The 14,736-nt window shown below is 38.5% G+C and overlaps 2 protein-coding genes across 19 annotated transcripts in view; one reads left to right on the top strand and one right to left on the bottom strand.

Moving 5' to 3' along the window:
* The window catches only part of Hiw (MYC binding protein highwire), a 175,142-nt gene extending 165,873 nt beyond the window's left edge, over positions 1–9,269 (bottom strand). For all 16 annotated transcript variants that reach the window (XM_077415414.1, XM_077415421.1, XM_077415415.1 and 13 more), the window contains exons 1-17: positions 9,137–9,269; positions 8,830–9,045; positions 8,189–8,252; positions 7,868–8,107; positions 7,569–7,722; positions 7,294–7,496; positions 6,879–7,196; positions 6,612–6,779; positions 6,311–6,529; positions 5,986–6,187; positions 2,394–5,905; positions 2,045–2,312; positions 1,666–1,952; positions 1,250–1,575; positions 1,049–1,155; positions 754–963; positions 353–497 (exon numbers count right to left, since the gene is read on the bottom strand). In XM_077415414.1, the coding sequence (XP_077271540.1) occupies positions 353–497; positions 754–963; positions 1,049–1,155; positions 1,250–1,575; positions 1,666–1,952; positions 2,045–2,312; positions 2,394–5,905; positions 5,986–6,187; positions 6,311–6,529; positions 6,612–6,779; positions 6,879–7,196; positions 7,294–7,496; positions 7,569–7,722; positions 7,868–8,107; positions 8,189–8,252; positions 8,830–8,924 (6,518 nt within the window). In that variant the 5' untranslated portion in view covers positions 8,925–9,045; positions 9,137–9,269. The remainder of the gene's footprint in view (positions 1–352; positions 498–753; positions 964–1,048; positions 1,156–1,249; positions 1,576–1,665; positions 1,953–2,044; positions 2,313–2,393; positions 5,906–5,985; positions 6,188–6,310; positions 6,530–6,611; positions 6,780–6,878; positions 7,197–7,293; positions 7,497–7,568; positions 7,723–7,867; positions 8,108–8,188; positions 8,253–8,829; positions 9,046–9,136) is intronic.
* An 825-nt stretch (positions 9,270–10,094) lies between these two features.
* Positions 10,095–13,829, top strand: LOC143902481 (RING finger and SPRY domain-containing protein 1). 3 transcript variants are annotated; one of them, XM_077415437.1, is made up of 12 exons: positions 10,095–10,235; positions 10,564–10,794; positions 10,876–11,202; positions 11,278–11,443; positions 11,561–11,743; positions 11,822–11,888; positions 11,962–12,102; positions 12,196–12,311; positions 12,391–12,534; positions 12,620–12,837; positions 12,920–13,180; positions 13,265–13,829. In XM_077415437.1, the coding sequence occupies exons 3-12, from the start codon at positions 10,982–10,984 to the stop codon at positions 13,350–13,352; spliced, it is 1,605 nt and encodes a 534-aa protein (XP_077271563.1). In that variant the 5' UTR covers positions 10,095–10,235; positions 10,564–10,794; positions 10,876–10,981; the 3' UTR covers positions 13,353–13,829. The 3 variants fall into 3 exon arrangements, with proteins under 3 accessions (XP_077271563.1, XP_077271562.1, XP_077271561.1); XM_077415436.1 differs by having other exon boundaries at positions 10,121–10,257; XM_077415435.1 differs by having other exon boundaries at positions 10,121–10,492.
* The last annotated feature ends 907 nt before the right edge of the window (positions 13,830–14,736 follow it).

The raw sequence follows: 14,736 nt of genomic DNA, 5'->3' as shown, positions 1-14,736 counted from the left end.
AAATGCACGATTCGTATGTGCCACCGCGATTGGATAACGTCAAATATTCATGCGGATTTATGACTTATTTACCACGGCCTTGTTTAAGACATCTTATAACACGCAACGAATGAATAAAACATCGTTTCACTACAATCTTTTGCAAGATAAAAAGAAACTGTACATATACATCAGATACATCGATTGTAAGAAAAAGACATTGGAATTTTCTACACATAGAAAATATAATATCGATGTAATAATTATATCGATCAATTTTCATGAGATAATAATTACAATCTATTAAATTTCTGTTACAGTTGTACAGTTTCTTTTTTTTATTTCAATACCAAGACTGGTGTTAGGCACTTACCTGTATGGAAGCACGCCGTCGAGAGCCTGCGAAACCGTAGGTGGCGATGCGAGTGCGAATCCTCGTCCAAGTAATGCCGAATGTACGGAGAAAATCCTCTTTGCCGTTTCCTGCATCGACTCCAAGTCCTCTTCAACCTCTTCCGCTAGAAATTGTAGTACCGTAGATCAGTTTATTAAAAGGAACCATATATTATTCTTTATACTATATATAATATAATTGAAATAGTAAAGGTTTGCCTGTTTGAGATCTTTTCAAAAACGGATTAACTAAAAGCATTTTTACACATCTCTCTCATATGTTGAAATATTTTAAATATAAATATTAGTACATATTTATAAACATATTCATATTTATTGATTTATTAATATGGAACGAAAATTCAATCATGTCATACTTACAGGATACTGGAGGCAATGATAAATTCTTCTTCATAAGACTTGCAGCGCATGCTCCTCCGAGGAAAGACAATTCAATTTCCAAATTCTTTAAACCATAGCCGGACGTTATCCAATCGTAACCGATAACTAAACATTTGAAGCCATATGTGATTGAGCTCTCATTCTTCATATAATCAGATGCAGTTTCCAGAGAAAATATCACTTCATTTCCTAAACACCAAATAATTTGTTGAACGTTATGTTATATGTATTATATATTTCGTATATTTTTTATTAATGTTACATATAAACATACCTGGTAACACAACAGCATTTTGCGGCCATTGACTTTGAACATTACTCAACTTATGTAATACTGGCCAATATAGAGGAGCATCTTCGCCCGTAATATTTGGAATTGTCCTGTAAGGATAAAAATTAAACATAAACGTAAAATATAAGTATGTAATATAAATGTATATTATTATATATAGAAGTGCGGAAGCATTTTATCTACCCTGTGGAGAAGTTGGGAATTAAATTTGGTATATAAAGTTGGAGATAATCTTCTGGTTGTGAAGTTCCACATTCTGGAGTAAATTCAACGGTTAGCCACTTCACTGTTTCCGGAAAAGTAACTTTATAATACGATACTGTCGCTGGTTTATAAGGATGTTCGCTTTCTAGCCAAGTATAATGATGGCTGGTAGTAATTGGAGAAGCAAAGTGTGATTGAGTTTCGCTATCTTGAGATATTTGAGAAGCTCCCATCGTGGACAGTAAGTTTAAAGCTGCAACGTGTGGCAACATCTCTTGTATTAGAGTAAGGATTTGTACGCTGCTCTGAAAGATGCAAAACAAATTTATATCAAATTTATATTTCTCATCTAACTGTAAGATGTTCATATTTTAAAAGTCTTTAGAATTACTCACTCTAGGGTCTGATGTAGCTAAAGGACTAATGTGTGCCATTACTAGGGGTAAGAGAGTCGTTATAAAAGCCGCGTTACCAAGCACTTCATTAGCTATTACTTCTTCTGTTCTTTCCCTTGCTAGAGAAAAGATTTCATTCGATCGTTGAATGATCGTTGCTGTCATGGCGAGAGTACATTTTCTCGCTTGCACTTCCGCCATGGCTTTATTCGTGTGTTGTCCGTCGGAATCTTGCGGATTTGAATAGTATAAAATGTGTGGTATTTGACCTCGTGTTTGTGTTGTGCCTGCAATAACATAGCAGCATGTTTAATACAATCTGCATATTGTATAATACTGCACGATACTTTTTTCAAATGTAAATATAAATTTAACGTACCATTAAAACTTAGAGAACAAGCCGTAAAGGTAAACGTTGTGCCATCGGCTCCTTTGACAACGCTTAAGCCACCGTCACCGTTACTAGTTCGTCCTCCGCGATTCCGTAGTCTAATAGCATACTTAATATTCTCTTTTATGAGCACTGGTTTGTCAAATTTCAATTCTACTATGTCATTAATACAGTCATCCGGCCCAAAGGATCCTCTTGTGAAATCTAAACTACTCCAACGTTGAGTATGCGATGGATCGTTACCAGTATTATTTTGCTGTAATAAAGTGACCATGATTAATACTATAAAATTCAAATTTACAAGAACAGTATAACAAAATATTTTTATATTACTTACATCATCTAATAATTCCAATTCGTAATCATATACTCCCGCACCTCCATAGATACCAACACCAGCTATAAGGATGCCCGGTCTATCGGCGGAAAAGCAAATAGCATCCGGAGAACCGTTACCCGTATTCCATGATCTTGACTGATTCGTCCTTGTAAATCTTGAGGGAGTCGTATACATGAGTCTGCCGCAAGCTGCTTGCAGTTCATCCTCATTTCCGCTCGATTGTGCCGCCAATTCGGCGATTACCCGCGCTAATAAATAACAGCAATGAAAGATCAATTCTGTCAGAGATTGAATCTTTTCTCTACAAAGGCTTCTTTTGACTGGTATCAATATCAAGTCCAGCAATCTATCGAGTACTTCGCGGAACGACCAATTCAAGATCTCCTTTCCGGAGCTTTCCACTTGGGATTTGTAACTGATTTGCTCGACCAAAATCGGATACTGATGACTTTCCGTCGAATTCATCATGAGTAAACCGGCATTGTCAGACGGGCTGAGCTGCCGCTTCACGCTGTCGCTGTTGTCCATGATGTTGCTCAAGATTGGAAACGTACATCTAAGTCGTATCGCCGAGTTGCACAAAGAAGCCAGCACGGCCGAAAGGAGACGATCTTTTGTGGTTGTGCCTTGTTCTTTATCGATATCCGATAATAACTCGCACAAGGAGGTCCATTTAAGATACGCGGTAGGGTAAAACGCGTGATAACAAGCTACAAACGTTTTGTGACATTCGTCCAGTATGCTGTTTGTCATCTTATTTCCTATCGAAGTATTACTAGAACTTTTGTTAGATCGCGTCTTGCCTTTACTTTTCAGAGCAATTGGTAGAGAATCGGATAAAATTTGACGCAATAATGCCCGTACCTCGCCTATACATTCCGCCAAGCGCACTGACTCGGGAGGGGTCTTCTTAACGACATGATTGGGATAGATTTCATTGGCATATGTTCTAAGCAGTCTTAAACTGGCTTTGCTTATGTACACCAATCGTTCCATTTCGAGCATTGCGTGAGTCGATGACGCGATATGAACGGCCACATCGGCCAATGTCGCCTTCAATGTGTTCCAGCTCCATTGAAGAAGAGATATCAAGGACTGGAAGCACTCTTTTGTGACAGTCCTACTGAATTCTCTCTTCAGGACATAGACAGGTTCAATTTGATCTCTCTGCCTGTTTGATGTCTGATTTTCAGGTGTAACAACGCGGTACAGTAACTGTGGAATCTGCCCGGCGTTAACATCGGTGCCATTGTTCGATCTTTTAGAAGACTTGAAATAAAACATGACCTGATCTTCCGCCGTGACCATTCCCTGTCCACCGGAACCGCAATCGCTGGAAGGTCCACCGACTTTAGCCCATGCTACGTACCACCTGTTTGCTTGCAAAGATATAGGTTCGTCAAATAATATCGAATATTTTTGTCTTGGGCCGCATTCATATGGGATCTCTTCTGTCTCTGCGAGAAGTTCGCCATCGTTCTCTTGGTCTCCACCGTCAATTCCGATATCAAACAGCTTGATCTTCGCAGTATACTCTCCTCGACCGCCAAATAAACCATAGCCTCCCAATATAATGTCTGTATCAGGCATAAATCTAATCGCTTCGATCGAATGAGCGGAATAACCCCATCCTCCTCCGTGGCTTTCGAACCTGCTAACAGTGACGTAGTCTTCGCGACTGTAAACCTTGCCATGTATTGATTGATTACATTCGTTTTCTTCAACTATCGATAAGTTTTCGTCTTGAGCTTGCGTCAATGTATCCAAACAAGCTAATAAATGCATCGCGGCTTGAGAACGCGTTACAAAACAAGTCGAAACAACCGGAAGCGCTAAACCTGGATTGAGCATGGAAGCCTCCAAACCGGGTATCGCTCTAGCTTCTGTTGATATTATATTGTACAAGCTTATTTCGTTATTTGCTGAATTGAAGGTCCAAATAACGTTGTACAAAGGATCTAAGCATGCTGCGCAGTTACTAAAATCAACCTGATCCACACCGCTATAACTGTTGCACGTTCCATCACGTTTACTTATCACCAGACTCTTGAAAGAATTCGCGTGTTCATTCTGATGTGGTATCAAGATAATACAATTTTTATTCGCCATAACGGTACTCCTTGTCAAACTAATCGAATTTATTTCATCTATCTTAACATAGGTTTGATCTCCAGCGGCACCGATCCACGTCGCTCGTCTACCCCATCGAGGACCTATATTCGGGACTACATTTGGAAAGCTATGCCACGGTTGAGAGCGGTCGGCACGACGATTTACCTGAGAAGTGTTCGTAGACTCGTTCTGACCGTTCCACCAATTCATGCCGAGCTGTCCCTTTTGGTATGCACCAAACGTGTAAACTTCCCCCTTTGACGTGAGTATGACGGAATGATTGCTCCCAGCAGCCACTTGAGTAGCAATAGTTGGCAATTTAACTTGAATCGGTCCTGCATGCGCCACTAAATCTCCAACGCCTAACTGACCGTAAATGTTACTACCGAACGTATATACTTCTCCGTTTTGCAAAAGTAACACTGTGTGATGCAAACCACAGGACACTTGAATCACAGGACTTTCGCTAGGAATAGGAACTCTGGCCGGTGATATACTGGCAATTCTCGCCGCGTCCCCTCGTTCCACGTCGCTACCGCCGACACCTTCCTCGACCGTGAGATTAACTCCCAATCCCAATGCCACCTTTTCCGGAAATCCCTTTTGCACGATACTAGGACCGGCTACGCGCTGATTATTCGATCCCTTGATTTTTACTCCATACTTGACAGTACTCGGTCCTGCTTTACTCTTTTGCCGTTGCTTTATCTCACCCAATCGTCTCTGTAGATACTCTCGGAAGTTGGAACCCGATATGCCGTTGCTGCAACTCTTTCTCGCACACGTACGACAACATCCGCATTCCGCGCATCCGCTGTCTCCTTCGCCACATCCGCACTCTTGACCGGGATTCCGATCGGGACGTATACTACTCAGACACGAGATGCTATAACCGGTACATTCTCTGCATATCGTACAAACCATACAAACGCGATGCCTCCACTGATGTTGCCCCGGAGGACACATTCCTCTCGTTTCCTCCCAATCTTCCGCAGGATCCACACTCTCCTCTTCGGCTATTATTAATTCATCTTCCCCTGTACCCATTTCCATCGCAACTACCGACACTTCTTTATTCACAGTATGCACCGTTGTAGAATCACGACCACACTGTCCCTTATTATTTATACCAAACGTATATAGATGTCCTTTGTTAGTTAACGCGGCGGCATGAGCCTTCCCTAACGATACACGAACTATACATACGTCCCTCAAATCGGTAACTAATCCTGTCACTGGATCGCTATGTAACGTATCTTTACCGAACATTAATAGAGAGCCATCCTTCGTGACTAAAGCAGTAGATCCATTATTACAAGCAGCGTCTACAATAAACTGACCTTCCACTTTTGCCATTTTCTTTGGTTTTACTGGTTTTGGTTGCCTACGAGCTTTATCTTAAAATAAAATAAATAATTGCAGTGATTTTGTGTGTGTCATTATAAATTAAAACATTACTATAATCTACTAAACTTACTACTGTCCCCATCTTCTCCACGTCTAGCAGTGCCAGCAAATAGTACAGAACCGTCCTCCATAACCATAACGACATGTTGACCATCATGACCTGCAGCAAAATGCGTGATCCTTGGACCTTTGCCAAAGGTAAGTTCCAACCACCTGTTAGGCCTTGTATTGCTCTTCATGCCTAGGCAAGTTCCTTTTCCGCTATATAATAACTATAAAAAATATTAAAATTAAATATTAAATTCAAGATCAAATAAATTAAACGTATAACATTTATACATGAAATATTGAGTAATCGCAAAAGCTGTTTGGAATATCTCTTAAATAATACTTACTTTTCCAGACACTGTTTTGAGTAAACCAAATTCTTTTCCTGCCGTAACCATCGCAATTTCATCGTCGCATCCTGGATTCAAAGTATGTATAGCTTGTTCCTCATCAAATGTTGCGTATCCAAATATATCTACGCATTTTCTTGCCAATTTCAGTGGTAGCTCCGAGGCAACTGTCACGGGATTACTCAACGTGTTTATTGTACGTACTACAAAACCTTCCTGTTAAGATTAAGAAAAAAAAGATGAGAAAAAATTAAATAAATATTTCAAATAACAATATATTTATACGCAATTAAATTACATCTTTGCCAGCTGTTATCATTCCTAAATTTTCACCATCAGAAAACATGACAGAGGACGACCAATCTTTTCCTTCCAGCACGGCAATTCCTGTTACTATAAGTGTTTCTGCATCGATAATTAATAACTCACTCTGTTTTCTAGGTGCACATTTAAAATATAATGAATTCTGTAAGCAAAAATTTGTATAAGTGACACATTATTAAATCGTTGTACAGTCGTAAATAAACTGTAACATTGATAACTTAAGCATTAATGTGCAACTAACATTAGCATAACCAAGCCATCCTATTTCCGTCGGATAAAAATCTGCTTTATGTATGTATATATGTCCCCATATTGTACCACTGTGGCCACTTCCAATTTTAAGTAAACCACGAGATGTATGCAGATATAAATACTTTCCATCGCTCACAAAACTACGTTCATTCAATATCATATTGTTCATCTCATTTGGTAACTTAAGCATAGAGGTATATATCTTGGAACACTTAGGAACGCCATATGTAATCCAATCTGGTCTCACAAGTTTTCCTAACAAAACAGCATGTACACTTCTCTGCAGAGACGTTAACACACATGGCATCTAAAATACAAAAAATACAAAAAATTAAATTTTACAATAAGGCATGTACCATATCATGCAACAAATCAATACTATGATTATATCGATAATAAGATACCTGAATATTTTGTACCGCTAATGCTCTAGGAGACATAAGCAGAGCCGCTATTGCCGCCAACAGCCGTCCAGTATCTCCTCTGACTACAACAAGACTCAATAAACACGCACAAGCAACAGCTGTCAAGTGACTGCCGTCATTGGCAGCGGCTGATTCAGGGCCATGAGAAGTTGCAAGATCCAACAATAGATCAAATAGCGGATCTAAAAAAGATAAATTATTGAGAAGTTTGTCACTTTGTCAATTAAAAAGATCAATTATTTAAATATACAAACCAATGACATCATCTGGTTCGGATTTGAGGCCTTCTGGTAGTTGCCCTTGTAAAACATCCAATAAAGCCGATAATGCTTTTGTACATAAGATTGGATCGATTGTTCTACTCTCCCGCATCAATGTAAAAACACTTCTTAAACCGATACCTACAATCTTTATTAAAAAAGTTTTCAGTTACGTATGTTATAAATTATACGTATTGTATAAATAAATGTTACAATACAAGAACAAAATAAAAATTTAAACAGTATGTGGAAAGCAAAATTAAAGAAATTAATTAATTCTAAGCTGCTTTTACCTTTGGTAAATTTTGTATAGTTGATATCCTATCCTCATCATCACTTTCCGTGTCTATAGTATCGCTAAGATCTGGCGGTGGAGAATTACAATTTGACGCTCTATAAATCTCACTTGACAGTTTTGCATGTTTTTCTAAAATAGCACTTCTCACGCTAGCAAACACAGCAAAGGCTGAGGCATTGCAAGATGTTTCTATCTCCGGTGGATTATTGTAATTTAATTCTCCATTTAAATCAATCTATACATATACATAAAATGTGTCAGAATATGTTTTATCCCAGAAATTACAGGAGGAAAAAGAATTATTAATCTCCGATACCTTTTTCTTGTCTCGTTTGCGAATAGCTTTATTTTTCTTACACTTTCTCCATTCTCCCTTATTCCTAAAAAATATTATAATTTAAATTCCTATTGAAATTGACTACTATACCTACGTAAAACAAACGTAACAAAATATATTTTATAGCACTGCAATTTTATTCTAATTATAATAAAATTGTCTTGTTATAAATAAATGTAGTATAATTAAATTGCAGCGACAATTATATACAATATCAAAATATTGCAAAAACATTTCTGTTTATTCTATTTGTGAAAAGACTCGAACAAAAGTTACTCTATTCACATGACCAAAAACTTTAATATTGTAGGTAAATATGATGAGAAATACTCCTACTACGCTTGTTAACGAAATTAATAAGTCATTCGAAAAATTCGAATAAAGAATAAAAGGGAATAAACATGCAAACTAATCTTCAATAAACAAAAAATTTGAGGTTACGTTCTACGCCGATAAACGCGGTCGTGATACGACGTGAATTAAAAGTTTCCTTCAATCGGGGGTCAAATTACGCGATTCCACCGCAACGTCGGCCGATCGAACAGCAAGGGGAAGCCGATCGGCGGCGTCAGGTAAACAAATCGCGGGAGAGAGGTTATACGTCACGCTATTCGTCGCACCTCTGCGCCTCGGCGACGTTCTTGAAGAGATCGTAAAAACACTTGGCGTAGCTCTCGGGCTCGGGCAGCAGCCTCTCGTTGTCCCCGGACACCATGGTTCGCGCGAAACCCCCCGGCACATGAGTCACCAAGTCATTTTCGTGACACTATTGATCGTTGACACTCGCTGGCCGTGTCTTGCCCCCATGTGATAACGTTACGTACTCCCGGGGAGTCCTGGAAAGGAAAAAAAGGGGGGTACTACGCTGCGGCGAGCGCTACTTGGACGCGAGCGTACTCGAGCGGTTCCCCACGACCGGCGATTTACTTTTGGCGTGCTGCACGGGCCACCGACGAGATTTCAAACGCGAGACGTCTTCGCTCCGTCGCAAGTTCGTCTTGAAACAACTGGCAGACGGTACCGCGAGTACTCGCCGCGACTTCGATAGTCGAACGGCGTTATCGCGCGACGCGACGCGACGCGATAACGTCGAGGTCGTCGAGCCGGGAATCGCGATTCGCGCGCGCGAACTTCGTAAACGCTCTGGCGGCTCTGCACTCTGTTCTGCTCACGTCGCGGCGGATGCATGGCAAATCGGCTCACGGCTGATGATTAATATGATTATTAGATTATTTCACGCGGACGCGTATGCTGGCGTGAACGCCGTGAACGCGGGAGACGTTTCACGACAGCGCGCGTCATTCACGCGTGGCATTCTATTATTTTTTGAATTACAAGCGTGCACGTCCCGCCCAGGCACATTTATTTATAAAATTATGATCGCAAATGGAAACGGCGACAAAGACTTGCACGATAAGACGGATATAAGACTTATTAGGGCCGATATCACAGTCTCCGATTAAACTCACTCTTCGTCTCTTTTTAGGGGGACAGTTTAGAAAGAGATGCAGAGTGAGTTTAATCGGAGACTGTGATATGATATCGGCCCTTATCGGTCGGATATTGTATTCGCGAGGAGTCGTTCGTCCGAGAGCCCGCGGATCGCCAGCTCTTGCAAATTGACGTAAATCTTGATTTTTGCACGCACGTATATACTTACGACAGCGACCCAACTTTTCCGCCCGTCTCGAACGAAGATGAGAAAAGTTGGTCTTTCTTTATATTCTTTATTACGACGGGATACGGCATTGAGCGGATCTCGATACACGCGAAATCTCGACGGGTTTCGTTGATACCGTACGCCCGTATACGCGTATGTACGCGTGCGTCTCTCGCAGCCGAGAACGCACAAGATGCGATACGGCGATACGGTACCGCACAATCTGCACGGGTACTATACTTACGGTACGCTTCGATAAACGTGTCACGTCGTGATTAACCGAGGGGCCCCCCAGTCGCCCCAGACGTAAATTCTACGAAGCATGAGCGGAAAGTACTCGCTGCCGTGGAACGCGAGAACGACAGAGTAATATCAGACACGCGATAAGGCAAGGCGCATATATGTCTCGCGTTTCGCGTTCTACGGTGAAATTGCCGTTGTGTAGGGTAGCGGGGACATAACCTCAAAGGCGAGGCTTCGCGATTCGATTTTCTGATTTTCGATCCGCTGGAGCACTTTGTAGTCGCGCGATTTCCAAAAATTTATTTTCGTCGTAATTGTTTCCCGAATCGAGACGCGTATCTGCACCTTTTCGTAAAATTTGCGAGAAAGCACCCAGTCATGTATGTTGGTTTACGCGAAACATGCTTATATCTCGTTTTTATCTAATCTTTTTAATTTTCTATCGTGACAGATCAAAAAGCGGAGGAGGCATGTACGATCGATACGGTTTACCAGCTGAAAGAGGCAAGTTTTAATTAAGGAAGACTTAAACGAAAGACGAAACAGTTGACGTTTTACTTGCATTTAGTCATAAAGCTATAATGCTAAAGTTATGTACGCGGATAAGCAGATAAAAACGCTTCTAACATTATCATTACGTACATGGTAAAAGGATATGACTTATCACGATATCATCTTTTTGGTAAGTAGTATATAATTCTTAGGTGCATGCTTCGCGCAAACCGGCATTTGTCATTCTGTTACATTCAAGTTCTCTTTTCAGCCTAGTCAAATGCGAGATTTGATCGTACGATTGTACCACTGTTCTGCAAATGTAACCTAAGCGATAGGCAATAACTCGTTGAAGGAATCCTAATAAACTAGTGGGAATGGGCAATTGTTTGTGTAAAGATACTCCAGGGATATACGACATTGAGACATATGGCAGTAGAAATCATGCGGAAACTCAGAATACCATAATACCAGAACCGAGTATAAGTATAGTCTCGTGTAGCGATTCGGCATCCCCGTCCTTTAAGTTTCCTGCCGGGTCACATATTGACAAACTCGTATTGGAAACACTTGGAAGTCTTGATACTCTGGTGGATAAGTAAGTAATAGACGATATAATGTGCGTGGAATGTATCTGTTTCTTATATTTATACGCTTATTTGCATATGTTTAGCGATCATGAGCCACCGCCAGCAATGTTAAAATTGAATTCCATTGCGGACAAGGAAGAGGGCTGGTTACAAGTAGTTAGTTCTATGGTCAATGTTATTCCAATGAACAATCCGTTGGGTCCTTCGGTTATAATATTATTGCTAGATGATTGCCCTTTACCTTCAAAGGTTGAAATTTACGTGTAATTTTTGATTCTTATCATTCCTATCGTCTCAATTTATTTGCTATATTTCAAAAATCAAAGCAAGAGCAGTAATAACGATAACTCTTTTCTCGTGTTGTAGGAATCCGTGCTACGATTATCAAATATGTTTCAATTGCCTCAAAAACTTGGACAAATACAAATTACAACTACGCAGCAACGCAATATATGCGTAGTACTTGGTTGTATTGCAGATAAACTTGCTGGTCCTAGTAGTATTGCGATATTATCTGACGCTACTTTAGATTATCTAGTTTCAAATCTAGTATGTTATTTATTTATTACTAAAATGTAGCAGTATCAGTGTTTGGTACTTTTTAAAATTATTTTTTTATTTTTTTAGCGAAAAGATGTTGAGCCTTATGTAATGTTATATTCTTTGATAGCACTAGAGAAGTTTGCACAGACAAGTAAGAAAAATATTTTGTTAATAAATTTTCTGTTTTTTTTTATCATGACTAATGATTGTTTATATGTCAACAGGTGAAAATAAGATAACTATTAAGAAACGCCTTATGGCGGAAAAACATAATCCATTAATGGAATTGGAGAAATGGGCTACGGAAATGCATTATGTACGTCGACAAGTTGGTTTCTGTGCACAATGGTGTTTAGATAACTTATGTAAGTACGATGTAATCTCATCACAAGCGCCATTTATCTGCTCCGCTTGGTAAGCGACAACGATGTATTTATAATCAATATTTTTCTTTTTAGTCTTAATGGAAGGTAGAAAATATTCCCACGACTCCGTCGATGTGACGGGTATTAATGTAATGTTAAATACGAAAGATGTAAGCGAGTACCTGAAAATATCACCTAATGGTTTGGAGGTAGATATATTCTGTTACGCTATATTGTATTTTTGCTAATAGAGATTATATATTACCGTAATGATAATTTATTGTTTAGGCACGATGTGATGCATATTCCTTTGAAAGTGTACGATGTACGTTTCAAGTAGATTCAGGAATATGGTATTATGAAACACTGATAATAACTACGGGAGTTATGCAGATTGGTTGGGCCACAAAGGACAGCACGTTTCTCAATCACGTGAATATCTAGATTTGAGAATATTTTATATTTTTCATTTACAGAATTATTGTATATTATTACCATAAGAATTATTTTTTAATAGGAGGGCTATGGTATAGGAGACGATGAATTTTCTTTGGCCTACGATGGCTGTCGCAGACTGATTTGGTATAATGCACGAAGCGAAAAATTTCATGACAGACCATGTTGGAAATCTGGTGATATCTTGGGTTGTTTATTGGATTTAAACAAATTAGAGATAATATTCTCTATTAATGGCGTACCACTTAAACCGTGCATTCAAGTATTTAAAACAGTAAGGTACATATATATTTGTCTTTTTTTTCATATGCCACGAATGTCCACGCAAAATCATAACGGTAACATCTGCTGTTACTTTTAGGTCTGGATTCTTTGCAGCGGCTAGTTTCATGTCATTCCAGCAATGTCTATTTAATTTTGGACACGTACCTTTCAAATATCCACCGACTGATCGAGAATTTCAAAAATTTAATGACCATGCTACACTGAAACCAGAAGACAAGATCGTACTTCCTAGGCACATATACCTAGATCAATTACGAAGGCTTAGCGTTAGGGAAGATTCCTGTACGTTATGTTTCGATCAGAGGGCATCAGTGAGGCTACTGCCGTGCAACCATAGGTAATATTGTATTTAAATTCGAGTTTTATGAAACAATGATTTTGTAAGAATATACGTGACGCAATAATTGTTTTATTTTTACAGAGGATTTTGCCAAAGGTGTTCAAAACAGTTGGTTGAATGCCCAATGTGTAGGGCTACCATTGAAGAAGTAGCGTCAGATAACATATGACATCGATCATCTCACATCAATATTTACGAATTGTTTCATCACTTCTTTGATGTCATACAATTTTTATGGAAATATCACGAGATAATCATAATTATAGATAGTTATTTACGCTGTGTATCGTATACAGTTGTCACGTGTCACATAGTATTTTTCTCTATGCAATACAGCGCATTAATAAATAGAAAGAACTACGCATTAATTATAGAGAAAAGAATTCCGTGATAGTACATTGCAAAGATTTGAATAAGTTTCTATTTTAAAAATCAAAGATCTTGAAGAATGCGTAAACAAATGTTTTACAAAGACAAAACATTCTCCTTTTCCATACTTCTCTATACTTTTTCTACTATATAGATTTATAGTAAGATATTTTGTGATTTAAATGATATCCTCACGAACATTAACTTCAAGAGATTAAAACTTAAGTATAAATGGCTATATATATACTAATTTATATGATTATAATAATGAGTATAGGGAAACAAACAGATGCGAGAAAATTATAACAAATAGACCGGAGAAAATTATAAGTCAGAAGACGAGCATAAATCAGAGAAGCCGAAAGAGCTCAAACTCCATATGAAAAAATTTCATATAGGCACTTTTGATGGGGAGTGACGTATGTATTTGTTATCACGCGAATAGTCAAACGAAATTTGATATATTAACTGGTACGAGCGCTTTTCTTCGTGATATCAATGGGAGCTTTCCAGCAAGCGACACAAGTCGACACAGGTATCGTTTTGTCTTTGTTACTCATTGCCAAAAAAGAAAGATAGAACGACGTTTGTGTCGGCTTGTGTCACTCGCTGGAAAGCTCCCAATGAATACAATGGTTGCTCTATCGATTGTGTTTATATATTCTCGCTTTGGAACTCGTGACTGAATCATAAAATTCGAAAGGTTATTTATTCATTAACATTAACTTGAAAATGTATTTTCTCTATTAGAATTACAAAAGTTCAGATTATATCTTCAAACTATTTAAATTCTTAATTAAGTTGCGTAAGTGAACATTTACAACTAATGTAACTAGTGATTTAATGTAAGTCTATCTTTAAAAAATTGTAAAATACTGATAGTATATATTATATCAAAAACACACATTCACACATATACATACACATATATTATATTCTTGGGAAGATATAAAGAGAAATTTAATGTTTTATCATATACATGTATTTTGCAAGCATTTTTTTATAAAGTCTTATTTTCGTTATCAATTACCTCTCCCGTTATTCTAATGCAAATAACCCCCAAAAATTCTTCCGGTAGTGAGTATACGTGATAATTAAAAAAATGATTTATTTACGAGATCGACCATTTTTTAACACTAATGTAGTATGTACTTTTCAGTATCAAGATTAGATATATACAACAA

Source organism: Temnothorax americanus, unplaced genomic scaffold (assembly GCF_048541705.1).
Source record: "Temnothorax americanus isolate GAGA-0224 unplaced genomic scaffold, ASM4854170v1 Scaffold4, whole genome shotgun sequence".
Lineage (NCBI taxonomy): Eukaryota > Metazoa > Arthropoda > Insecta > Hymenoptera > Formicidae > Temnothorax > Temnothorax americanus.
The sequence above is the reverse complement of the archived record's forward strand: the minus strand, read 5'-3'. Positions and strand labels throughout refer to the sequence as shown.

What these genes read in the sequence shown, in the direction of transcription:
- LOC143902481 (XM_077415437.1), top strand. Translation starts at nt 10,982, where the DNA reads ATGGGCAATTGTTTGTGTAAAGATACTCCAGGGATATACGACATTGAG. An exon ending in CTTGATACTCTGGTGGATAA is followed by an intron (nt 11,203 to 11,277) that starts GTAAGTAATAGA and finishes GCATATGTTTAG; the next exon opens with CGATCATGAGCCACCGCCAG. An exon ending in ACAGCACGTTTCTCAATCAC is followed by an intron (nt 12,535 to 12,619) that starts GTGAATATCTAG and finishes ATTTTTTAATAG; the next exon opens with GAGGGCTATGGTATAGGAGA.